General features: G+C 42.0%; 1 protein-coding gene across 14 annotated transcripts in view; it reads left to right on the top strand.

Moving 5' to 3' along the window:
• NRG1 (neuregulin 1) overlaps positions 1 to 26,411 on the top strand; it is a 453,259-nt gene extending 426,848 nt beyond the window's left edge. For 9 of the 14 annotated variants that reach the window (XM_017822501.1, XM_017822499.1, XM_017822500.1 and 6 more), the window contains 7 exons: positions 919 to 977; positions 7,238 to 7,261; positions 11,810 to 11,912; positions 15,685 to 15,811; positions 16,333 to 16,463; positions 16,963 to 17,166; positions 21,186 to 26,411. In XM_017822501.1, the coding sequence (XP_017677990.1) occupies positions 919 to 977; positions 7,238 to 7,261; positions 11,810 to 11,912; positions 15,685 to 15,811; positions 16,333 to 16,463; positions 16,963 to 17,166; positions 21,186 to 21,837 (1,300 nt within the window). In that variant the 3' untranslated portion in view covers positions 21,838 to 26,411. Of the gene's footprint in view, positions 1 to 202; positions 271 to 918; positions 978 to 7,237; positions 7,262 to 11,809; positions 11,913 to 15,684; positions 15,812 to 16,332; positions 16,464 to 16,962; positions 17,167 to 21,185 lie in introns of all 14 variants that reach the window. The other 5 variants (XM_017822496.1, XM_017822491.1, XM_017822495.1 and 2 more) reach the window with 3 other exon arrangements.
• Positions 26,412 to 27,728: the final 1,317 nt, after the last annotated feature.

Below are 27,728 nucleotides of genomic sequence, written 5' to 3'. Positions count from 1 at the left end.
TCTCTGATGGATTTTTGCTGTAAATTTTGCAGAGTGTTGTCTTCTGGAAAGATTACACTTTCTTGCCTCTTTTCTGATCATTTTTCACTAACACCTAACCAGGATGTCACTTAATGCACTCCCACTCCATAGACCAGCAGGTGTAAGTCTGTTAGTGCAGTGGTTTTGGTGTACTATTGCTTATCACGTTTTTGCCCTTTAGGTGCCAACCTGGATTCACTGGAGCAAGATGTACTGAAACTCTGCCCATGAAAATCCAAAACCAAGAAAGTATGTTAAAATAATCTGAACTTTGCTTTCTTCCCCAACTACAGCAACAAAATCAATAGTACTTGGTGTTTTCACAGTTCAGCTGGAACTGGCCTCTTTACTCACTAATTTATGACTGATTCTCTAAAGTACAATCTGTACACCATGGCATTATTTGACCTCCAAAATGTTTCTCATTTGTGTGATTTTTGATCTTTCCATTCATTCACAGATGCATTTGTTTTGCACACACTGGCAGTTTTCTCGTTTGGGAGACTGCTGTAAAGTGCAACCCTAAAAGAGCAAACTCATGGAGTGATGTACAGATCTTGTGTCCTTGCTGCCTTGTGGAAAGTGCATCCTAATACCAATTTGGGACTCTGGAATGGTGAATTTCTGTCTCACATCTTGAAACACACTTTGATCTGGATTGGTTTGGTTTTGGCTGGTTTTTCAGGGGGGGATTTCTTTACATTTCCACAGAGCAAATGAGTTGCTCTCAACGTCCTGAGCCATTTTGACACGCTAAACCGAGATTCAGTTTCTGAAAGTGAACTCACCAAGTCGTATCAGTTCACACTGAAGGAGCTTCTTTCCTAGCATATATTCACCTCTTCTCTTTTCTCTGTTTTTTTTCTCTACCATTTTTTTGTTTGTTTTTCCTCTCAGGTGCCCAAATGAATTTACTGGTGATCGCTGCCAAAACTACGTAATGGCCAGCTTCTACAGTACGTCCACTACTTTTCTGTCTGTGCCGCAGTAGAAGCATGCTCAGTTGGTGCTGCTTTCTTGTCGCTGCATCTTTCTTTCAATTTTTTTTTTTTTTTTTTTTTTTTTTTTTTTTTGTTTTTTTTTTTTTTTTAATCTGTAACTAGATTTGTTGCCTAAGGCCTAATATTGATTGTCTCTGCCTGTTGCATGAAAACGGTAACAAAAAAAGCAATTGCAATACTCTCCTGGATTGTTTGGCATCGAGGTTATGGGGAAATGCAAGACTTAGGAACTCTGTGAAATTAACACTGGGTGTGTGATATGGACTCCCCACTGACATCAAGCAGAAAAAGTACTAGTATTATGTTTCGAAATCTCTCATTTTATTTGCTACAAAAAGCTAATGAATCATGGTACAGGGCAGCACTCCCCCAACAAAGGGACAGGCAGCCAATCCTCTACTTGTATATGAGATTTGCATTTGGAACTAGAGGTTAAAGGTTATTGAGGTGTTTACTTGGTTTCTAATGAGCACATACCAAACAGAATCAAAATGTACTTTCTCCTCATTGTCTGAGTTTCAGCTGAAAGAGCACGTAAACAAAAAGAAAAGGGAGGGAGACGGCTGAAACAATGGGGTCTGACACATCTTGGGTCTATTGGGGGTAACAGGTGCAAGAGATCAAATATTTCAGATTAATTGGCAAAATAAAAGTATCAAACACACACACAAACAGAGAGAGGACTTTGTGTCAGAATTCTGGTAGAATCAGCACTGCAATTACATTCCATCAGTTTTCTCATGAAGAAATGGGTTTATTATTATTATTATTATTATTATTATTATTAATTATTATTATTATTATTCAGGGAAGAAATAGAGGGCACACTAAATACTTACTTTCTCTCACTGGCTATAGCAAAGTTGAAGATAACATATAAGAAAATTGCTTAGATCTTACATTTTAATGCATGTGTACTATGCACAATTAATTGTTGCTGGCATCAGAATGTACTGTGGTCTAAGAGCAGTATGACAGAAACAGTTTTTTTGATGGATTACTTGCCAGCACAGAAAGACTATAGGCTATCCTAATTTAATTTCCATTAGTATATAGGACAAAAAGCTGTAAGCATGTGCTGGACATTTTGGAGCCTGAAGAGATGCATAGGTTTTCTTGTATATTGATGGATGAAAAAGGACCATATATAATTCATACTGCCCATCATGGAAGCTACCCATGTAAATCCCAAGAGTGATGACTGGAGACCAGACCTTCCAGCACTCAAGTGTGTATTTTATGCCCTGTTTTAAAAGCTTTATTAGTGTGAGTTATTTTTAAAATGCCTTTGGTAGCTATGGATTTGAAAATTTTTTATGATGTGACAGTATTTGTTTACCAAATGTTAGATTTAAGTGACCTTTCCTGTGTATTGTGGTGAAAAATGCAGTTAAGTTTTTCTGATATTAGAAGAATAATTTAAAAGGAGGCGGTGTAAAAATATGAGATCCATTTTTTGCTGCTGAATTTACCCTGAAAATTTTAGAATAGTTGCATATTGATTATAAATTCATTTTCCTGTCCAGGAGAAAAAAAGAAAAGAAAAAAAAAAAAAAGAAGAGTGGTTTTCCTTCATTAGTTTTTCAGTTGGGATATTTAAAGACACCAATTTGAGAGTTTCTCAAGTTGCCTCCATGGAAAAGGCATAGATGCCCTTGCCTTGCTGCGAGGGCTGTGCTCAGTTACAAGTACTTGAGTTGGTCCAGTCTTTCCTCTCCTTGAAATGCACTGGAGGAGAGCACACCACTGCCTGCCTTAGGCTACTCTGAGAGCCCCAGTCCATGGCTGTGAGCTTCTGGCTCTTCTGCCCACCCTGCATCTGCACTACAACCCCTGGTTTCTTATGCAACCAGAGACGTGGAAATGACACTTGGGAAAACGTCCATCGAGAGTACATTTATACTTTAAAAAAAAAAATTAATGAAGAAGCATTTATATACTTTTTATTATTAAAACGAAAGAAGACCACAGCATACCATTTAAGAGGGGTCTTAGAATGAGAGTTCTCTTTAGGCAAATGTTGCATCTGGGGCATAAAGCCAAGCTCATATTTTGCACCAGGTGTTGTGGATGATTGACTTAGCTCTGTAGATGCAGCTTTTGCAAAGTACAGAGCAAACTGGGATGCTAAACAGCATGAGTGCCAGTAGGAGACAAAAATTGTATGTGTGAACTATACAGTGCTATCTAATTTTACTTGCTTTCAGAAGGGTCTTTCTTCATTTGGAAAGAAAGAGTCAATGGGATTCCAAGCCAAGTGTGCCTACTGATGAGCTGTTACTATCTTAATTGGGCTGTTGAGGAAAAGTTGGCTTCAGAAATCTGCCCTAAAGTTGGTATTTGAGAGTCCTGAAGTTATGAGCTTTGCTGAGGGTCTTTGCAAGGTTAGAACAAGGCTGCCACTGAGCATTCTGGAAACCCTTTGTCCCAACAGAGTGTAAGGCTAACTGGCTTATCTTGGCAGTGGTTTGGTTAGCCCCAGACAATTCAGTTATCATAGTGCACTAGAAATAGGTTGAAAAGGGACACAGGAGATTAGGTAGCTCTCCAACTTAAGAAAAGTTCTTCCACAGAAATGCCCTTCCTTTCTGTCAATGGAAGTGTGAGCATAACTGGGAATGGACATGAGGGAGGCTACTGGAAAGCGCATGTTTACACTTACTGTTTACGCTGGCTTCCAGCTTTGCAAGCACACCAAACCATAGGACAACCAGTGGTTGCTGAGAGGTGACGACTGTGAGATTCCCCACTGCTACAGTTACCTCCAGCACCGCAGATACACGTATTTCCCCTTCAGCTGGTGCTTCCCGCCTTTGTAGTCCAAGGGAAACTGAAGAACTAACTGTGCTAGCATTTTGCTAGTCTCTGGAGCCCGCTGTCAGACCCTGTAATGTCCTTTCCTCGGGCACAGCAGTCACAGCTGCTGGCGGGGGTGCTACCCTGCCGTTCTGCTGTGACCGTTTCGACTCTGAGGCTCGTGGTCCACCACTGCTCCTAAAAGACAGCAGAAGGCAGTCCTCAGAGTGTTCCAAAAATACATCTGTTCCGTGCAGATATATTTGCTGTATCTGAATGCTCACACATTCACTCCCTTGAGGTCGAGGAATCAAGGCGAATGGAGGAAAAATAATTAGTTAGCATTAAAGGTTTTGGCTAATTTTTGTGTAGCTGTGCATGAGAACTCTTAGAACAACACTGTGCAGAATGATCCTTGGGATAAGAGACAGTGACAGAGCTGTGAATTAACAGACAGTTGAGGAAGCTTCTCTAGAGCATAATCACAGGTAAACCCTTTGTCCTCTCAAATGGCCCAGATAGACCAAGGATCCCATCCAAAGGGTGGGATTTGTTTATTTTGCTAGTGAACAGTGAATTCAGCTCGAGGGGCATGCTCTGCGCCTTCTTGGGCATGAATTGAACATGGGTCATGCCTTCCCTCAGCATGGGACACCAGTTTAAACTGTGTCCATTTCAGCTCTGCCATCCTTGATGAGCAAGGGGGACAGTACCAAGAAAGGCAGAGGGAAATTTTTGTTTAGATGACAGCCCCTGCCTCATATGGTCAAGATGAACCTGTTTGAGGTGATAAAAGGGGCAAGAATTGAGGAAAGCTCTGATATCCTAGAAGGGTGGTCAAAACTGCAGTTACTCTGTGATGGCCTTGATTTTTCAGTCTTTTCATATGAACTACAGATCTTCAAAAGTACATTTTTAGTTGTTTTGCTACCTCAGTATTTCTCAGTTTCTATATATTTCTCAAGTGTTCACATCTGTATGAGGCTATTATACAATCTTACTGGAAATTTTCGTTTTTTAAAGCCCTTCAGCACCCTAAATTGTCCACTCTATGTGCTGAGACCAAGACCCCTAAATGATACAAATTTGAAAAATGCCATTGTGCATCTTCTGCTCAAGGTTAAAAAAGACAGCTTTTCATTATAAACTACTCAATAAATGTTAATTAAATACTAAAATTGCTATGATAGAATACTTCAATTAGGAAAGAGCAAATTTTCCATTCTTCTAAGACTCAAACCAGTTGTAGGATAACACTTTTACAGGAGCCATAGGACTTCAAATTCAAAGTTCAAAACCTGTTTTGCAGCCTGAGTAGCACTGAAATGAATCAAAATTTTTAATACAAAATGGATCCTAAATGTCACAAAGAGACTGTATCCTGATCCCTCAAGCAGAATTGTCTGACATTTAGGGGTTCTGTTCTGTGATAGCTTAGGGGATTTTAGTTTGTTTCCAAATCAAATTACATGAAAAAGAATTTCTTTTTAGATTTCTCATTACCCACAGAACACATTTAATAAGAAAACTAAACAATACTTTAGAAACATGACACCTTGCTGCTTCAGAGTTGAAATGGGTCTCCCTGGACACCTCTGCTGTTGCAGTTGATCCAAATGTGTCCTTCCTTTGTCAGGTGCGAGATCTCTACAAAAAAACTGAGGTAGTCCTCACCCCTCACAGTGTCTCCAGGCTACCCACTCACCTAGATCTATTGAGTAGCCACCCCAAAGCCTTGGGTGCCCAGTAGCTCTGGCACACCACTCAAGGACGGAGCATGCAGTTCTGGAGGATTTGTTCCACATTTCCAGGCACCATCCTCTTGTTCTGTAGACACTGTGCCTCAGCAGTTGTAGTTTTAAATAACTTTGCTTCCTATTTTTTCCTCCAATACTATCATGTCCCTCCTCAAGTCACATCCAGAATGAAAACTGAGCTGTTAAAAATAACTAATTGAATTTATTCTTAGAGCACCTAGACAAATATTCAATAGAAACCACACTGCATGCAAAAACTATGCAACAATAATTGGGTTAAATAGGAAAATATCAAAAATAATAGTCTGTCTATAAAATGAGAAGCGTTGGGATATTCTGCTTTCTTTTGATCAGGTCTAGGGAATGTACCTAGGAGTACCATAGACAAATAAGAGCTACCTAACATGTAGGTTTGAATAAACAGTGCATGTTTTTTCAGCATGTTTTTTGTTAGGTTTTTCAGCCAGAACATATTCCCATTTTAAGTACCAACTTCTTATTGAATTATTTGAAGTAGAAACTGCATGATATGAATTACTTCCCCTAAAATTAAATCACCTTCAAGCTAGGTGTCTTACCTATAAGCAAGCATAATTACAGCAATGTATATGCATGGGCATGTCATTCATTTTATTGAAGATTTAACCAAGCTTTCTATGCAACTAATGTATATCATTAGCAGAGTTCAGGTAGGCATGTAATACTGGCTCTTTAGGAAGAGACCTGGATGGATTCCAGCTTACTTAACCCTTAAAATGTTACTGATTGGCAACAAAGAATTTGCATTCTCCATGTGTGCAAACTACAATAAAAAAATCTATTTGGTGAGAAAATTAGGATTGGATTTAAATTTCACAGCACACAAGAACAAAAAATGGCAAGGGCTACCATGGCTGTGGTGTTGGCCCCGTGGGAAGGGTTACCTGCTGCGAGGAAAACCTGTGTTCCTCCTTACCCCCAGCTACTGGGGGCCTGGGGGTGCTGATTTAGGCATGTGATCTGTGTAAGGAGCATCAGGCCATGCACCCCAGGGTCCATCCAGCTGGCCAACAAGTTGTTCTGCCAAGGCAGCACAGCCCAAAGACAGGGAAAAATGGGCTGGGTTTCTCATTTTCCAGAAGCCAGAGCCCTGCGTCAGCCAATCTGCAAAGCAGAGAAGGACTCCCAGTGCTGAGCAAACAGTGCCAGCCACCTCCAGGTCACAACCTACAAGAGCAAGCATATGCATTCTGGGGATAGAAGTAGGTCCAGAAGGGGGAGTGATGCACAACCCATTTGCAGGGGGACACTGCCCTTTGTAAAGCATCCTTTTGCTTTCATGGTCCCACCTGGAACCAATCAGCCACTGCAATTGGCATCCTCAGGCCATAGCCCCTCTCATCTCAGCAACATCTTTAAAGGTTAATGGTTCCTGTGGCTGCTCAGATCCCCCATACATACATATTTTTGTGTATAAGGCTTGCAGAAGGTCTGGTCACATAGCTTAGAAAGGCATACGTGAGCACTGCCCCCGTAACCGGGCGCCCCTTTGTCCTGTTTCATGTGCAGACACAGAATAGTCATAATTCTCATATGTGATTTATTTTTGAGTACAGTGTATTGCTCTTTTCTGAAACTTTTTCCTTTTTCTTTCTTTTTTTTGACAACTTTCTGCATTGGCAGAGCATCTTGGGATTGAATTTATGGGTATGGACCAATCATTCCTTTTAGCCTGCAGATTCTAGACCCTGAGAGATAAACCCCTTTTTATTTTTTTCTCCACCTCCCCTTTTCAGTTCTTAACCAATTTCTTTATGCTTTAGAAGGGATCATACAGCTATAACAACAACCCTTGTCAAAGTGTTAGTGGAGATCAGTTCACTAAAATGGTAATAGTGACAGGATATAGCAGACCTAAGGAATTCTAGGAATTACTGAAGTAATCATAACATAGTGTTTCCTTTCTCTGCTGTACAGTTTTGACATTTTCTTTGCTGAGTTCTTCTAAGGTTGTCAGATTTTGGAAACACTGTAAGCATTAAGCAAAATGACTAACCAGTATATTAAAAAAGATAAAGTGTTATGGCCACTTAAAATTCTGCAAATGTGCAGTTTTGAGCTCTGGTTTCCAAGCAAAGTTTCATGTCTAAAACCACATCTAGGTGTGCAAATCAGTTGCCTATACATATGTGTAAATTATATGCATATATTACATTCATTTCCAGGTCTGTAAATTAGAAGTGGACTGGAAGTTATTTAGGAATTTAAGTAGACTAGACTCCGGATCCTCAAGTCAGCAAATATATTCAATATTTCTAATACTATACTCATATTGCATCCAACCAAGAACATTGGCACTGTATGTTTACATCTCAGCTTTAAATATAATAGAAATAAATTTTTAAAGTCCTCTTCATGAGTAGACTGTACTTATCTGACTAGCTATTCATATTCAGAGGTACAAATAATGCATCTCTTGAATAGGTTAACTTGAAATTCAGGTCACTTTTAGTTTGAAATTTCCTATAATTGTCTGCAAATGAGAAAAAACAGATGGTGATGCTTTTCACACAGTTTTAGTTCATGTTCTTATTAAAAATGCCCCCACAAAATGTCATTAGCTTAAGCTGTGAACTGTGGAAAACCCATTACAAGTCCTAATTTAAAAAACCACTCAAAATACAGCTTATTTTTGTTGTTATCATAAGGTAATATTAATTCTCACTCATAAGTAATAGATTGTAGTAGAAGATACATGGCTACATAAACGCTTGAGTAGTTAAATTAAAATCCTTTTAAAAACTGACTTGCAAATTTTGTTTTGTATAAGAAACAATCAGTGGAACCACCTCTTGGAATTAAATTATTTTAAAAATCCCCAGAGATCTGTAAGAAGAAAAACTTGACAACAGAGTAAATTTAAGACCATATAGATAACCAATTATGTATAAATTAAAATGATGTGAAATTAATTGCATAATGCGCATGTTTGAAAAACTGCACATAGAGGGATTTAATATCTTGACTTAAGTCTTAAGTTGATTTGATTTCCCTAGCATTCTGTATGGGAAAAAATGTATTGAAATTAGTTTTAATAATTAACAGGCTAAAACCTTTTCTAAATTTTCACTGCACATACAATTCTTTACAGACTTCCTTGCAAGGCTGCTGTTAGTTTTTTTCAGGGTAGTTTGATCAGCACATGTTACTTAGCTGAGCATCATTATTAATATTTAATAACGTAAATATTAATACTGGTCAGAGAGAGAAGCCAGTTTCAGGGCAAGATGTAGTATAACCTCAAGTGCCCCACACGAGTTCAGTCCCTGCTTTGCAAGATTCTTCTGGCCTGAAACAGTCCAAGCTTGTCTTCAAGGTGCCATGCCATCTGCAGAGTCGTGACCAGAATCCCTGTCCCCTCCCAGCCACCAGCATCCACTGTAGTGCAAATTGGCCCCTGAAGGGCAGCAGGACAACCCCCAGTTGGCCCCTGCTGTCCCCTGTCAGCCAGAAACACAGCCAGGGTTACATGAGAGCTTGCTGGTTTGCTGAGCATGGCATGCCCAGAAAGCACGTGCCTTCCCAGGCGGACATTCCCCCACAGATTTTGGGGGAGGGCATGGCAGCACCACCATTCCCACACACCACATCCAGACGGATTGTCCGTAGAGCCTCGTTTTTAGGGGCACAGGAGTGAACTGAGGCATTGAAAGCAGACTTGGGGGTTTAATTTTCCATGCCCCTCAAGACCTACAGTCCCAGCAGACACACTGGTGCAAGGAGCACTGCTGCTCCCTCACTGCATCCCCCCTCCCCTGCAGTGGGGTGAGTGCCCACAAGTGTCCAACACACAAGTAACAACTGATGACCTCAGCCAGGCCATCACCAGCCAGCATCCCAGCTCGTTTGCAACAGCCTCACACCAGAGCAAACCTCCTGGAGCCAGTGCAATTTTTCCCCGAGTATAAACAACCAAGCAGAGTTTCCGCTGTGTTAATTAATCTTCTTCCTCCTCTCCCTTCCCCTCCAAGAAAAACAGGTTGATATGTCATTACTCATTTTGCTTCCACAAGCTAACAGCTGACGGCATGACAGTTAAAAAAAAAAAAAAATTAAAAAAAATATTCAAAGCTTTTCAAATTAGCCCCTAAATTGCTTAGCACAATTCTCCTGTTTCCTGTGACATCCTCGTAATACACCATTTCCATGGCTAACTAATAAGCGCTTTCAGAAGGGGCAAAAGCGGGAAGGGGATCAAGTGCCACTAACTAGGCGAGGAGTTATGCTGTATGAGAAATCCCTTCACACTCTGCTTCAACCTTTTTTTTTTTTTTGTCCCTAAGCATTTCTTCTCTCTGTTTTTTTCCAGTATCAAGCATGTTGTGCCAGGCCTGCAGTTGACTTTTCAACCCTTTAATCTTGTCTTTCCCTTTATTTCACCTTCCTCTCTTTCTCTTTGTCCTGGTTTGGTTTGGTTGGAGTTTCAGCCCTTTCTTCCTTCCCTTCTTTGACTTTCTGTTCTTGGAGTTATTTCTTTTCTTTAATACATTTTTGCAGCATTCTAGTTTTACCAAACTCACTTCTTCTCCCCCCATTCCCCTCCTTGTTAATAATTAGAGCTATTAATTTTGTCTGACAGTGCTCATGACCTGTTTGCCGGTGTTTTGGTTTGCAGTGGGTTTGGCTTGTAGGAAAAATTTGTTCCATGGTGCCGTGCATTGTATCAGAGAAATTAAGATTTCTTTTTGCTTTTCGGTTTGTTGCCTGGAGTATTTGCCACTTGCTCACAGCAACTTTAAAACTAAACCTGTCAAGCTCAGGAAACACCTTGAAGGGAAGACTGATGCCTCTTCAGCAAGGAGTATTTTTCCCTGAACTGGTGTGTCATTTATGACAGCACATCATTTGGGCAGAGACACGTGGCACATGTGAGGGACCATTGTGCACCTCTGTACCTCCTGGTGAATTGCTCCACAGACCTTACATGTTCGTGTAAGCCCCTTCCAGCAGGAATAACACTGGCTTTTATCCCAAAGGTAGCACAAAGCTGTGCAGCTCTAATTCATTCATTTATTTTTAATCACCTGCTGGTACTCCAACTGTGGTCAATACTGCGGGTCATTATCAGACTGTCTGCTTAATCAAAAATAAGACTTGAGTAAAACTAGACATCCATTTTTGTCCTAAAAGCGGGAATGCAAATCCACATCTGTAAAGCGTCAGCACAGAATGCGCCTCTGTTTCAGCACTCCCTGCATAATGTTTCCCCAGCAGAGCACTCAGCAATGCTCTCTGCCAAGCATGAGCGAGACTGGAAAACATCAGTAGCTCCAACCCAAACATTACCAGTGCTACTAACACCTTTGTAATACTGAAATATCTCCGGTGAATGAGATCGGTAAGACGTTGTCATCACTGAGCAAGCTGCCACCCCAGATAGAGAGTTCCTTTGTTGGTCACCAAGAGATGCAAGTAGAAATTCAACATTTCTCTCATACAAGGCACTTCTGGTTGTTGATATTGCTGTGTTTTAGGAGAGCACTGGAGGAAGACTCTGAATTTTATGACCAGAGCTCAAAACATATCTTCATTTCCATTGGTGATATAATTACAAGCCAAGCTCATGTCTCAAATGTAGAAGAATATTTTGAAATCTCTCCTGTAAAGACAGCTGAGATACAAATTGACATGGGAGCAGAGGGACATTGGATATGAAAACAATCCAAAAAAGATAATAAGAAAATAAATTTCTCTTAAGACCTGTAAAATTGGTTTTCATTCCAGCTGTCTTTGCAGAGTAAAACTTCCAAAACATTTGCAAATTCATGTTATTACCTTAGCACATTGAATTTTTATTTCCAGCAATCGCTGAGTGTTTGTCAGTTGTGAAGTTGTTGCTTAGATATTATTCTTGTTGACTTAAACAACAAAAAAAGCCAAAAATGAAACAAAAAAGCAAAAAAATACAAACAAACAAACAAAAAAACCAAAACAAAACAACAACCAACCAAACAAAATAAAAAAACAAACTGACTTTTGATTGTAATTGTACTCATCTCCACTGTTGTGTTAAGAGTTTGTGGTGTAGCCCTGTTTTCCTTGCAGTTAATAAAGAGTCTGCCTGAAGTGTGGTGGCCGTGTCTGTGTGGCTGTGTGAATTTGTGGAGTGGTTTGTAGCATGCCAGCTGTTGATGATGTGCTCCTTGCCTAGCCACCCTCCATGTTGTGACTTTCTCTTTTTTTGTCCCTTTCTAGAAGCTGAGGAATTGTACCAGAAACGGGTGCTGACCATAACTGGCATTTGCATTGCTCTTCTAGTAGTTGGCATCATGTGTGTGGTGGCCTACTGCAAAACCAAGTAAACTTTTCTATTTTATATCTTTGGTTGTTGTTCAGGGCCTTCCCAGTTGACTGTAGTTTATGTTCCTCTGAGCATAAGGTTTTATCTGGGTTTCTCAAGAGCTGACTTGAAGAGACAAACTTATAGCCAGGGTGCTCTGGTCCAAGCCAGATGAGTGCAGGTCTCCATGTCCATCAGCAGTGCAAAAATAAGGCAGATATCTGAAAGGTTTCTAAGGGGCTTTGGGGGTTTTTGTTTTGGTTTGTTTTTCTGCTTTTTGGGGTTTTTTCCTATCACCCATTCGAGCCAGTTTCCCCAAGTGAAAAGGGACAAACTCCAAAACTGGAATCATGTTGCTGCCCAGCAGTAAATTTTACATATCAGCCTAGTTTGTTTGTACTTGAGACAAGATTAACGGTGCTAAAAGTTACTAGGCACCAAAGGCCAAAAAAATGAACACAAAAGTGCTCTCAATGCAAAAGTAGGCACTTAAATGCATTCTGTGAGTCTCTAAATTACTGGGGGTGACTCTCAAACGTGCATGAGGCACCCTGGACCATAAATTACACGGAACATCAGCAGAATTTCTGCTGCCAGAACTTCTGGCTGCTCTTATAAATCTCCCCACCAAAATACAGAAAACCCTTATCATAAATATTCCACATTTCTATAAACCTGATTTACTGTTTCAGGGTCTGATTGGCAGTTGGGTTGTTGTTTTTTGTTACAGGCCCCACCAATAATGGATGTGTTAAACGTGGGGGAGGAGAGAGATCATTTTTCCCCCTCAGTGAGAGTCACACACACACAAACACACACACACATAGAGCTGCTCCCACCCATAACCTGGTGCCAGTGGTCAGTGAAGAACAATTGAAACAGTTATAAAACCATCAGATCAATTACTGCTTTCAGAAATGGCAACTGGCAGGGCTCAGCAGCTACATAGTATATTTCCTGATTCAGAGTTCATTGAAATCAGCCAAGACATCTCTATGAATTTCAACAAACATAGTCAGTATGTTTGAAGTAGAATTTTCTATATAAAGAGCCCCCAGAACCCATCAAGGGCCTGGATGTTTTGTTTACCCCAGACATCAGCAATCACCACAAGCCAAAAGTTAAATGTTTTCCAACACAGCTGATGAGAGCACCATGCCAGTTCATGGCCCTCCAAATGCAGCAGTGATGCCAGACAGCTATCTGTCAGGTGATTTCCTTATGCTCTTTTCTCCAAATAGGGGAAAAACCAGAAACCAGGAGGAATCCTGGGAATGGTGTTAGGAGAGCAGTATTAATAAAATGTAATGGCTCAGACTTTGCTGGTCTCTTCACAAGAGATACTGCTGGTCGATTGCTAAGGCAATATCTTCAGACACTGAGTCTTAATTCAGTGGCACTTTATTTTCAGGTCATTTACATTAAGGGAAAAGCTCCTTAAAATAAGTGAAATACACACTAGCTTTTGCATTAGTCTTTTCTCTCAGCTTTGCGGAATAATTTCTTTTTTTAGTCAGTGTCCTTTTCCTAGAGGACAGGCAGCACAGGTGGAAGTGTGCAAATGCAAATACCTGGGAAGTAATGTGGTTTGCTAAGGACAGATTCCCAGGCTATATGTGCCAGGATCTCAGTCCTGCAGATGATAAACTCCTTCAAGAACCTACTTTCTCTACCATCTCAAAAAATTCAGGTTGTCCTCAGCTCCCAAGGTCTCCAGGGTCTCAGGGAGCTGTGAAATCAAGTTAAACCCTTGCTCAAGTGTCACCTTTCAGACTAGTCAGGTCTTCAGGCAGCTGCTCAAATGTTTCCTGGCACTGCACTCTCCATCCACCTTAACCACTTTTGTGTCCTAAGATGATGCCTGGTTATCCTCAAAGGAGAAAGTCCATATGGATCTGGGACTGTATCCTTCTGAGACAGGAGCATTTCCAAAGTAGCCATCTCAGCTCATGCTATTCATGTGGTGCAATATAAATTAAGCATTTTCCACTGTCCAAGCACATACACACAGAGAAAATATGTAAAATGCTCTGTGTGTCAAGTAATGTTTTCATTCTCTTTAAGTTTTCTTGGCTATCAAACTTCAACATATTTATTGTTTTCCTTCACCTCTCCTTTTCATAAAGATTAGAGTAGTCCCCTTGAGTTCACAACAGGATTGAAAATTATTATATCTTATATTGTCCTACCCTGCCAACACTGTCTGCATTCTGCTTACAGCTTAGGGAATTGTATGTATTTTAGCTTTTGCCACAACCAAGGTCACACGTACTCCACAGTGTGTTGGAGCCTGCATCCTCCCTTCATTTCCATAGATTCTGTGGCAGTATGGTTGAAGCTTTCCAGCATAATCAGACAAAACTGGGGAATATTGATAAATTAAGTTTAAAATTGAATAGCTATTTCTCTGTGTGTTCATTTTGGTGCACTGTTTAGTGTGTTCTGCATAGCCTTCACAGCGCCAGGTTTTACTGTGCTGTAAGTTTTGTTGCTGACAGCTTGTAATGATCTCCTGAAAAGTTCTTCTGAGGAGAGACGGAAGGATTACAGAATCACAGAATCATTTAAGTTGGAAAAGACCTCTGAGATCATGGACTCCAACCTTTGACTGATCACCACCACATCAGCTAGACCATAGCACTAAGTGCCGTATCCAATCATTTCTTGAATACCTCCAGGAATGGTGACTCCACCACCTCCCTGGGCAGTCTATTTCAATACTTAACAACCCTTTCCATGAAGAAGTTTCTCCTCATGTCCAACCTGAACTGCCCTTGGTGCAGCTTGAGGCCATTTCCTTTTGTCCTGTCACTAGTTGCCTGGAAGAAGAGATCAACCCCCACCTTCCTAAAACCTCCATTCAGGTAGTTGTAGAGAGTGATCAGGTCACCCCTGAGTCTCTCTTTTCTCCAGAATAAACAACTCCAACTCCCTCAGCCACTTCTCGTATGACTTATGTTTTAATAGCAAGTGGGGAAAGAGCAGCTGAGGACAGGACAAAGTAGAAGCATCAAAGTCAGCCAGAGACCATGTCTCTCATTAGTACATGGGTGGTTCTACTAAATGCATTAGCAGCCATAGCATCCACCTGTTAATCATTAGGTTCCAGAGTGAACCTGATGTTGCTAAAATGAAACCTTCCAAAGCTGCCGGGAAGTCTGCAGGCTCAGGCATACCTCACGTAGTCGATTACTTGGGATTTCTGAGGCTTCCTCTGCACCCTTCACTTCTCTAACACGCTTATGAATTTCAAGTGCACTGCTGAGACAGGAGATGAATCTCACTGAAAAAATACGTAACTGCCACGTCACAAAGACCGTTTTCCAGTGTCTGCAAGCAAGGCCTGAGGCACAGCCACCTCGGCTCCCTGTGGTGAATAGAGTGGTGTAACCCAATGGACTTCAAAAACCTTGCCTGGGCCTTTGTGAGGGCATCATGGTCACTGGGTTAAAATCTCTCCCCAGTCCCTTCTGAGGAGAGAAAAGACCTTCTCCTGAGACAGAGCATTGCTTAGAAATGGCTTCCATTTTCCTCACACTTTTTCCCATCCCCCTGTGGCCTGCTGACTCCTGGAAGGGATCCCAAACTTCCTCCCCCCTCTGCAGGTCCCCACAGCTCCAGCTGCAATTAGACCCGCAGTCTTCAGAATTACCCCGGGCTCTTGCAGCAGCGCGGGGAAACTCTGGCAAAAAAAAAGTGGTGTTGCGTTATTATCGTCAACATCGATGTGCTGAAAGGTGCAGCTGCTTTCCTTCTGTCTATTAAAATCGTTTCCGTGTTTCGCGCGCAGGAAGCAGAGGAAGAAGCTGCACGACCGCCTCCGGCAGAGCCTGCGCTCGGAGAGGAACAATGTGATGAACATGGCCAACGGGCCGCACCACCCCAACCCACCGCCGGACAACGTCCAGCTGGTGAATGTAGGTTTCACTGCCCACGTTTCAACCTAGGCTGCCAGTGCCTCAGGAAAGCTCACCCCACAGCTTTTAAACCTCCACCTGCTGCAGGCTGGTGACTCATTTCTCTTGGCTTTCTCCACCCAGGTGGAGAAACTACTGTCACTAACTAGTGACAGATTCTTCATCAGAGAATAGTGGGTTTGGTGTATCTGATGGTTGGGGGGGGTTGCCTTTCCAGGTCTCTGTCTGTGAGGACATCTTGTTAAATACATATGTTGTTTATAGCTTCGTTGGAATGCAAAACTTTGCTACTTTCCTCATTTATCTCCTCCTACTTTGAGTCTAGATGGGGTATGTATGCAGAGGTGTACATGAACGTGCTCAAGTGTGTCAGTATGGTTTCTGCATGTATTTACATAACAAAATTTGTGCTTTGGCACATGTAAAAGACTGCAGTGTGGGGAGAAGGGATTGGAAATTGTGTCTACAAATGTGCTGTGAATTACAGTTTGTAAACCTGAGGTTTGTCTGGGTTTTTTCAGCAGTACGTTTCGAAAAATGTAATCTCCAGTGAGCATGTCATCGAGCGAGAAACAGAGACCTCATTTTCTACGAGCCACTACACCTCAACAACACACCACTCCGTGACAGTCACCCAGACACCTAGCCACAGGTATTGGAGGGGGAAGGCAAATGGCACCCGTAATAGACTATCTATTGCTGTTACAAAACCAAAAAGATGTGTGAAACAACAAACTGGGGAGAATCTATGTTCCCTCCATGGTGTTTTCATTTTAAGACTACCAATATTTTACGTCGTATCACCTAACTAATTATCTTCCCGTGAATCTACAAAGAGCCATCTGAATGGCATTCCAATACTGTCACTTTGAATTTTAGTATGTGCAAATTGCTAAATCAGTGACAGCTGTGATGACTGGAAAGCCCTCCTTCCCTCTCCTTTTATCCATACATGCAAAATCATCTTGATGCATGTGGATCCATACAATTCACAAAACTCTGCTGCCCCGGTTGCCAACCCAAAGGCTGTACGTCCTGAGCGGCAACAGAGCCACTTCCTATCCCCTGGCTAAACTTCTGCTCGCATGCCTCTGCCAGCAGAGCCCAAACTTATGCTCTCCCTTTCTCTTTTCCTGGTTGCTGCTCTCCAGCTGGAGCAACGGCCACACTGAAAGCATCCTCTCTGAAAGCCACTCGGTGCTCGTCAGCTCCTCCATGGAGAACAGCCGGCATGCCAGCCCGGCGGGGCCCCGGGGCCGCCTCAACGGCATCGGCGGCCCAAGGGAAGGCAACAGCTTCCTCCGGCATGCAAGAGAGACCCCTGACTCCTACCGAGACTCTCCTCACAGTGAAAGGTAGGACGCACCACCGCTTTGCTTTCAGCTGGGAAGGCCTGGTGTTCCCGAATGGTTTCAAAGCTTGGGAGCACAGGAGGAAACCCAACAGTGCAGCTGTTCGTGTAGGGCACACACCTCCTCATTTATGGAGGACCTAATAGTAGTTTGAAGTCTACTAAAAGCATTTCTTCCCTTCTTGCCTCTGCTGGATTTATTCCTATTAGCCAGCAGTTCACACTCGGAAAAGCTCCATTGGAGTAACTAGTCAGAAATTTCCACATCTTTGCTTAATTATCCTTTTGTTAGAAGATGCAAATGAGGAAACTGAGGGATTTTGTAGGGAGAAAGCAATGTATTGATCCAGAGGAGGAAGGCACTAAGGACTCCTAAGCAGTATTAGATATTATGCCACTGCCTCCTTTCTGGAGGATTTCAGCTCCTAAACCTTTTATCTTCTTTAAAAATTCCCTTTGACCTTTTATTAAACAAAAGCGAGGAACACAAAGTGCAAGCCAGAAGGACCCAAGTCATTATTAAATGAGGAGTAGTTAGAAATAAAGCTAGCCAGGAGTTTTCCAACAAAGTAATTTTTTCTCTGAAAAGGCTGGTTCATCAGTTCCTGAGGTCTGCCTTGAGGTGCATGAGTTGCAAGACAACTTCTACTGAAAAAATTCATCTTGGGTTTAGGCTAGCATTTTGCCTCAGGAGCATGTGATGGCCTCAGAATAGCAAAAGAAAGACCGAGAAGAAACAAGACATTTAAAAAGGGTTTTGCTCCCAGGAATCATAGGCAGAAGAAAAGGGAAACAGAGGATTACTGGACCAATTCTCTGAGCACTTCGAAGTCATAAGGAATTTGATCTTGTGGGATGTCCATGATGTCAAAAATGCAGCCAGGCAATTCCCAAGGAGACTGAGTTGTGCAGGAGGCAAACTGTGGTTTCTGGAAAAATGAATGTGCAAGTGCAGCAAAAACCATTTCAGTGGTACTTCCTCTGCCATACAAAAAACTTCTTAGCAGCAGGGAGAGGGCCCACTAAGCAAGGACCCTGTGTGTAGTGCCAAGAAGGGTAGTAAACTAGCTGTCTCCTTATAACTTATCCTTTATTTACCATGGAATTTAATTTCAAGATAGATGGCTCACATGACACAAACAGCCGTGGCCCCAGTCCAAAAGAGCACTTCAGCAAGATTGACTTTTAATCGTGCAAGTAGCTCCATTAAAGTCAGTGAGATTGCTCACACGGGTAGAGCTCAGCGTGTGCTTAAGTGCTTTGCTGGATCAGGACCTGTAGCAGTAAATACCACATTGTCTCCAGCCTGGGAACTGTACAGGATGGTCGGGCACACACCTGCCAGTGGCGAGTATTGCAGCTCAGTATATTTGGGCGTCTGCATGTGAGAAGTGAAGATCTTTCATGCCATGTCCTGGCTCTGCCTGGGACACCCAGAGCATCATTCTGATATGAACTGTTTAGGTTTAATTTTTTTTTGAGTGGGGGGAGGGTGGGGAGCAGCATATTCCTTTTTGTTTTGCTGAGAAGAAAGAGGGCATTTCATCAATTATTGTGTCTCCTGAAGGTTGTGCTACAAGTGAAAAGGAGCAACATTTCTGGATAATTCATCAGGCATTGACAGCCTAGCTTGTGCCTGAAGCGATCGAGAATTTGGAATGCAGGAGATGATAGTTCCCTGGGCATTAATTGCAGGCCTGATCTATTTTTAGCAAGCAGGAAATACATGGCCAATTTCTCCCTAGATGGATTGCATGTATGTGTGTGTATTTAAGGGGGAGAATGAGAGTTACTTACAACTAAAGATTACTCTGAAACATAAAGGAATGTGAGAGCTGATGAATTACTTCCCGAAGCCATCAAATATGGTGTGAATTGGTAGATCAAGGCTGTGCTCCTCCACCAGATACCTCACAATTTTGAAATGAGATAGAATGGACATTATGAGGGGTTCTTTTGCATTGCCCCATCCCTTTGTTGGATCCCATGCCCTGCCACCTTTTTAGAAAAGCAGAGAACCCAAGGAGTTTTATCTTGGATGTCCTTAGCTGTCTTACAGAAGAGAAGATCAAAAAACACTGTCTCTGCACAAAAGGCTGGACTATACGATGAAGTTGGCAGCATGTAACTAGTTAATGCTTGTTGGATGGCTGTGGATACACTCTGATCCTCTTTCACTGAGCCAGCATAGTTGACCATGAAGCTGGATAAATCAATCACCTTTTAACCTTCTTTTCAGGATGGGCTAGAGCTGCACAGCTTCAGCTCCTGTGCCTCAGATTGCAGACAGCAGCTAGTTAGCACTGCCCTGTTACGGTGTGGGGGGGAACACACCAGCAATGTGTGAATGCACAAACACTCCAGCAGGAGTAACTTGACGCTGCTGGAAGCGTGCACAGTATGTTGAACACATGTAACTAACCTAATGCGTTAACAGAACCAGTTTAGCTAAAATCCAGTGTGTCATGAAGATGTATATCCAACACTGTACCAGGTGGTGAAGTAGAAAGGCTTCGGTTTTTTTCAGACAATGCCTATTTAAAAATGTGAAAGAGATGAAAAGCTCACTCATGGAAGAAGAAATAATGACTTAATTCCTCCAATGCACAGACCTATTAATTGTCCTTTGCCCAACCAACTTGATTAATTTCCATGCATAATTTCAGTTTTGTTTTTCTTTCTCCTATTCCTCAGTTGAGGTAAATCAATGTGCCTCTGATGCATTTAATTTACTCTACTACACATCTGTTCAGAATCTGTCCAATTTTCTCTTTTTTCCAATAACTCTGTTTTAATCAAGCGTAATATGTGCAACTGAGTCATAATTTGGATAAGAAAGCTGGATTCAGATTTATTTTGGTAATTTCAGGCTCAGATAAATAAATAACTGATGAAAAATTAAATAACTACATCAATCATAGACACATAACTTTTCTCAGTGGGCCTGGGTAAGAGATGGAGCTTAAGATTTTAACTTTGGACACAGTTTAATTCAAACAGGTGAATTTAGAATAAGAATAAAAACAAAACCAAACTCTGCAAAGTTTCATGCTGGGAACTGTGCATTCGATCAAGGGGTTTCAGGCAGATCCTCACCTGGCATGAATACACATGACCCCACCAGCATCATTACTGACCCAAACCAGTTGAGAGTCTCACAATTTTTGTCCTGTTTCTTTGGGACAGACTCTGAAATGGCACCTAAGCTTCATTTTCAGAAATCACTTTTGACCACTACCCTTCCCACAGGAATAGGGACAAATTTTGCAGAGATATCACGAAGACTAGGCTGGACAATCCTGTCTTTTAGCATTTGTTCCCAAGGGAGGACAAATGATACTCCATATTTCTTTGCAAACAGACCTTCCAGCCAAGGTAACAAGCACCAAAGCAGTGGAGCAGCAAAAAGCTGCTGGGGTGGTGCTGCAAATACTTCTCTGACTGCCCCCATTGATTAAAAGTAGAAGAATCTGGCTCTAGATTTTATCCAAACATTACTTTCCTCCTTTCCTCCTTAGCCTGAGACAATCTGGTTGCCAGAAGAGGATGAAGCCCCAAGAGGACTGCCCTTTGATTCCCTTCCTTTCTCTCCTTCTCTGTTCACATGCACCCCAACTTCTGGTCAAATCCTTCCAGAAGTGCAGAAGCCTTTTTCCCTTTTGAGAAAATACTTGCAAATGCATTTTGTTTCTGGCAGCCCCTTTGTCTCTGAATCCCATTCCTGGATTAATTCCAGAAAGTTATTCTGGCAAATAATTTACAGCATCTCCATGGCTCTTGTGAGGCAAACAGATCTGGGGGCTTTGCTGTGCTCCTCCTGCTCTTAAATGTTTTTGTCTGGCGTCCCAGAAGTCAGCAGTTTATAGGATTAATAGCAGCAGGAATGTTTCCCTGGTAGCCCTATGTAAGGATGCTGGGGATCTTAAGGGATCCCTGCTGCTTCTCTCCCAGTCCACGAGCTGCTGTGTTCACAGGTCACCACTGCTCCTGTGCTTGCAACCTTTCCCCATCTCTTTTCTTCAGGTATGTCTCAGCTATGACCACACCAGCTCGCATGTCACCCGTCGATTTTCACACTCCAACTTCTCCCAAGTCCCGCCCTTCCACAATGTCACCACCGGCTTCCAGCTTGACCGTCTCCATCCCTTCAGTGGCGGTGAGTCCCTTCATAGAAGAGGAGCGACCGCTGCTCCTGGTGACCCCACTGCAGCTACATGAGAAGTATGACCACCACCTTCAGCAATTCAACTCCTTTCACCACAATGCCACCCACGAGAGCAACAGCCTGCCACCGAGTCCTCTGCGGATAGTGGAGGATGAGGAGTACGAGACCACGCAGGAGTACGAACCAGCACAGGAGCCTCCAAAGAAACTCACCAACAGCCGGAGGGTCAAAAGAACAAAGCCCAACGGCCACATTTCCAGCAGGGTGGAAGTGGACTCCGACACGAGCTCTGAGAGCAGCAGCTCTGAGACCGAAACCGAAGATGAAAGAATAGGCGAGGATACACCGTTCCTGAGCATACCGAACCCCGGGGCGACCGGTCTGGAGCCGGCCACTGCCTTCCGGCTGGCTGAGAGCAGGACTAACCCGGCAAACCGCTTCTCCACGCCAGAAGACTTGCAAGCAAGGTTGTCCAGTGTGATAGCTAACCAAGACCCTATTGCTGTATAAAACATAAAACACATAGATTCACATGTAAAACTTTATTTTATATAATGAAGTATTCCACCTTTAAATTAAACGATTTATTTTATTTTAGCAATTCCGCTGATAGAAAACAGGAGAGGAAAAAAAAAAAAACTTTTATAAATTAAATATACGTATGTACAAATGTGTTATGTGCCATATGTAGCAATTTTTTACAGTATTTCAAAAATGGGGAAAGATATCAATGGTGCCTTTATGTTATGTTAAGTTGAGAGCAAGTTTTGTACAGTTACAATGATGGCTGTCCCATAGTATTTTGCAAAACCTTTTAGCCCTCAGTTGTCCTAGCTTTTTTGTGCACTGCATTATGACTGGATGTATGATTTGCAAGAATTGCAGAAGTCCCTCTGGTCGCTTGCTGTAGAATCCCCAGATCAGAAAGCCCTGTAATGGCACTCCCACTCTACCCCACCAGAAGAACACATACACACACACACACAAAGAAAAAAAAAAAAAAAAAAAAGAAAAAAAAAGAAAAAGGAAAAAAAAAGATAAAAAACTGGAAAAAAAAATTTTCTTCTATGAGAACTTTTATTTGCTTCCTGTGTATGAGATGAGTTTTGTCTGCTCTCTGCCAGCCAAAAGGTTTGCTTCTTTGAGCACTGGGATAATAGTAGATCCAACAGCATGCTACTATTAATTACAGCAGGATAACAAAAAACATACAAACGAAAAAAAAAGCACCAACCTGCATTAAGTATTGTTACTTATAGAAAGAAAGTAATACTGTGATTTTAAACCAAATATATTATTATTAATCAGAGGTCAGCTTGTAATCACTAGGAGCTGCCATTTCATTATTTTCCAGATATTAATTGTTCTAGTTATCCCTTAGGAAATGGGTTTAAGTTAACTGAGGCTTTGAACCCAATACTCTATTTAAAAAAAAAAAAAAAAAGGAAAAAAATTTTAAAAAAATTTATATAATAGCAGATATCTGTAACCAAGCAAGGAAGAGATCTAGCTGGAAAACAAATGCCACTAATAAAAGTGCAATCAGTTTTCACCTCTATTTTTTAATGTTGCTTTCTAAAACACAATTTATTCTTTTGTTTCCCCTCAATTTTTCTTCCCTTTTTTTCTCCTTCTCAGAAAGAACCCTGACAAGCTTCTAGCAATACATTGTTAGAGTTGCTGTTGGAGTAAGGCTTACTCTTGGACACAGAAATGCTTTTCAGGGAAGAACTTGATTTGCTGAATGGTTAAAAAGTATAGGCACATAGGAAGGACATAGCAGATGTATGGAGTTTATTTCTACTTGCCTTTTTTTACTCCATTACTTGGGTAGAGAGAGGCAAGGATGATGCAAAGGCCACTTATGAAGGCAAGCACACCATGTGGGTTACAGCCATAGTAACGCATGTGTGACTGTTTGATATCAGTGTTTATACAGCCAGTGACAGTCTTGAAGTCTTTGACTAGTAATGAACAAGGATGCTGCCAGTGCTGGAGCAGTTGCATCCACCCAGGCAGAAGCAAATGGCCTCTTTTGCACTGAATACCTATCAGTTTAGTCAGGGTCACTCTGCCTCTTCTATTCTTTTGATTTTTTGTTGTGTATTCAGTTGGCACAGCATTGACTCAGGACTGATGTGGAAAACAAATGCTTTTCCTAGACTCTGGGGATTCTGAAAATGAGAACATATGTTTTACAGGTATTACTGAGCTCAAAATAAGAGCCATGTCAAGAAAAAAAGAATTTCAGCCAAACTACACTCATCCTTTGGGCCACATTCTGGTCCCAGTTAAATGAAGAGAAATACGTCAAAGAAATTTTGTGAGATGCAAACCTGAGGAACTAAAGACCCAACTCAGTAAATTGTTCAAGCATATGCTTGTGCTAATCTCAGCAGAAGTTACCTTGAGCATGTGCTAGACTCCCAATTACACATCCAGCATATGCACAAAGTTAAGCATGTGCTTAAGAGTTTTGATGAACAAAGCATGTCCTATTAATTTGAGACCTGAAAGCAAAGTATAGTAAAAGAAGCTCTTTGCCAGGATGACAAAAATCAGTGAGTAGCTCACTGTATAAATAAATGTATCATATTAGTAAGAACATGGGTGAGTCTACCTGAACACCAGATTCAGCAGAAAAAGAACAAAAAAACCCCTTGGTATAGGAAGAAGAAGATAACAAAGTTGTAGGATGTCGGTATGCTAGGAAACTAGCACAGCTTTGGGCTACATGGTGGCTGAAATGGCCCTGCTTATTTGAGAAGTCTATGGGAGATGGCAAATACGTAGTCTGGACTTAAGTCCCCTTTGCCATTTTTCCCTAGTTGGCATGTACTTGAACACACTTTGCCTTTGCAGACTGAAACAAAAACTCCCCTACAAATTCTAGACAGCGTACTCTCATTTTCATCCCTTTAGTCATGCCTATTTATCTGCAATCCCATGCAGCAGAACATCCACCTTCCCAGTAATTCTGCAACTCAGTTGTTCAGAGGGCCAAGTGGGCTTTCCTGATGAAGGCCACGAGTTTCCAAAGGGTTCGCACTGTTGAGTTTCCAGAGGCACTTGAAAATCTGTCCTTTCAGGAAGGCCTCTGATACTGCAAAGACCTTGCAGGACAGATGAGACAGAAAAAGGATGGCAGAGAAACAACGAATTTCCCCAAAAATTTCCCATCTTAGTGGCAGAATAGAGATTATAACACAAGTCTTTTGTAAACTCCTCCAGTATAGATCACCCACAAGGCCAGCTCTCACTGAAGTGTCTGTTAATAGCCCAGACGGAGTAAACGGGATGGAAAGGGAACATGCCTTGATGTGGAGCAGATTATTTGACTACTAACACTGTTATTATAGAGGGCCAGTACAAAATGAAGGAGCAATTCCCTATTTGGGAGCTGTGCCTGTGAGATTTATTTGGTGTAGGTCTAGGGAAAAATGTCACACCTCTTCTGCTGCAGTGCCTCAAAGTCAAAGCGGTGTGCAGTTCCCACTCTTCCTCCCTCCCAGGACATACACAGTGTGTTATAGGGTAAGCATGAAATTAGGCTGGAGACTTCACACGGACCTAAGAACAAGAAAACACAATTGGGGATATGGCTGCCTAAGCCCTTAGGTCTTTGTGGAGAACCCAGCCTTACAGCACAATTCATGCAGCAGCAAGTTACGGGGAATTGCCCCAGCTTGGCACTCACAGAACTTGGGAGAAGGACACAGCCCCCCACCTCTCAACTTGTGTTTATACTCTGTGAGGGTGTTTCTCATCAGTCAAGACCACACCCAGACGTTAGCAAGTCTACCTGGCCACAGATGCTGCTGGCAGGCTGCAGCCGTCTCCTGCTGGCCAAGGGGGCTGGAGGCTGCAGCAGCACGGAGCAGAGCCAGCAAGTGCCTACGGGAAAGGCCAGCTCCCCTGCTGGGGATATTTGCTTCAGTACCCAGACCTCTGAGCTAGGCAGTCCCAACACCCTTGAGCCATCACTGTGCAATCCTTGCCAGCTTTTTGGCTGAAAAGTCGTGGCAAGAAGAAACATTCTTTGAAGAGGGGGGAAATATTCCAGTGGTGGCAGAGTTGTTGAGATTGTCCTGGTTTATTTCCATGTCATTTAATTTTGGCCGTGAGTTTTCCCTGTGTATGTGTTTATATGCAGGAGTTATTCCAGGATAAAAGGCTTCTTTAAGGGGTGTATAGCTGGAGTATATTGTGCACAACCTGGGTACGGCCTACCTGTTCAGGGGGTGTAAATCATTACAGCTCCACAGAGGTTCTCATGTAACAGAGAAAAGCCTACTTCCTCCTCTTGACCCAGTTATTCTCTTCCTCACTTGAGCCACCCCAACACCCCCAGGTTTTAAGAGATTAATCACTGCCTTTATCAGGGAAAAGGAAAGCTCTTTCTTTCCAGTCCTCCAAAACAACAATGCTGCATCTCCCTGCTTCTCTCACACACATTGCAAGCAGTTTCCTGAGCATCCAGGATAGCAAACTTGTGTCTCCTCAAAGGACACACTTCTCAGCCTGTTGAGCACTTCTTGGCCCTGCAGTGTGGCTACTTACCATCAGCTGGGACTTACTACTAGTAAGAAACAAAAAAAGCACCTATGAAATGCTGCAGAGAAGGGCAGACAAAGAACATGGCCAATTACCATCATTTGTAATTCTCTATTCTATTGTAAATACATCTTGTACATACATGGATGTTTTCATTATTTACTGTCTTTATGGATTATATGTTAAATGAGATGCTCTTAGTTTATTGTGTAACACTGTAAATAACATAACGTCCTTTATTATTTATGCATAGGCATCTAACACGCAGAGAAAGTTATCCTCATATTATTTTAAGATATATGTCAAAAATATGTTGCATTTTTCCTTTTGCTTTGAAAAAATTGTAATATATCCTCTTTTTCCCCTCTTTTCCTTTAAAAAAAAGAATGCTAATTTATTGTTCAGGAGAGAAAGGGGATGTAACTGAAAGGCAAACTGTTCAAAGAACATGCTATGGAAGCCACAAGCTACTGATAAACTAAAGAATTTATTACCCCAAATACAGCAATAAGTAATTGTTGATTTATTAAGGTTTTGTTATTCATTTTCAGTAAAAGAGGTGCTGGATTAAATTGTTATGTGTGGTCCTGGCCCAGCTGCTCAGCAGACTGTGTCAGGTCAGTAGCTACCATCTTTCTGTATCCAAACGTTGTTGTAAAGGTCTTGTTCTGTTGTTGTGGGCCACTGTTCTTGAGATTTCTGACTCATCCCCCTGGGGGTCCCTGGCAGACACTCTTGTTCCTATGTACAATATTTTTAGTTTCTGAAGTTAGAATTATTAGCTCTACCCTGACCATTACTACTTAAGATGGAAGGGTTGGGGGGGGTGGTGGGACAGGCAGAAACAACACAGTCTTGGGACTGTGGGAGCCTGCTCTACAAAAATGTCACCTCACCGTTCAGCAACAGTCAATAAAGCAAATCAGATACCAGGAATTATCAGATAGTGTCACTATGCCACCACCCAAATTGTGCAGGTCTTGTGGACCTGGTCTTTTTGTCTCAGAAGAGAAATAGTATAATAGGCAAGGGTTTGGAGGGCAACCCAGGTGAAGAGATATCTGGAGCTAGTGGGGTCTGGGAAGCACAGGATAGGCTGTATCTCACTAGTCTGGAAGAAAGGACAGCTGGGGGAAGATATCACAAGGGTCTGTGGGAACATAATTATCTTGTAGAAGGTAGGAAAGGACTGGATGTTTAGTACCTCTTCCAATAAAAAAATGGAGTTATCAATCAAAACTACTGGGCACTATATTCAGAAAGATGTAACTCTTCATGTAAGGTGTAGGGAATTTGGAGAACTACTTGCTGCAAGAGATTGTGGATCATAAAAGTTTCCATGGATTCATAGTGAGGGCCAGATCTTAGACATTAATCCAGTGAAAATTACTAAATCCATGAAATCCACATCATATGTGGGAAATAATTGAACTCAAAACATATGGAGGTTGTATAAGGTGGCAATGTCTTATATATTTTTCCTGCTCTTACCCTTCTCCAACTATCTGCCACACTTGGAAGGGAGGAGAATAGATATCTAATCTGGCTGTGCTTACATGATATAAGTATGTAAAGTCATTTGCTGCTAAGTGTTCAATAAGACAAAGCTGGGAGCGAGCAGAGGATGGAGAAATGCAGTAAAGAGGTCTTGGATGTGTTTCACATTCATTTGTTCCCTGGGCTGGTGGAAACACATAGGTCAGATTCCTTTCACCTACCTATTGGTACTGAATGAGATGCCAAACTGGGAATGGGTGGAGAAATGGAAGGATAGAAGAACGGAGGGATGAGTGAATGGAGGAACAGAGGGATAAAGAGAGGGAGGGAAGAAAGGAGAGAGGGAAGGA

The sequence above is a fragment of the Lepidothrix coronata genome, unplaced genomic scaffold (assembly GCF_001604755.1).
Source record: "Lepidothrix coronata isolate B3197 unplaced genomic scaffold, Lepidothrix_coronata-1.0 Scaffold98, whole genome shotgun sequence".
Classification (NCBI taxonomy): Eukaryota; Metazoa; Chordata; class Aves; order Passeriformes; family Pipridae; genus Lepidothrix; species Lepidothrix coronata.
The sequence above is the reverse complement of the archived record's forward strand: the minus strand, read 5'-3'. Positions and strand labels throughout refer to the sequence as shown.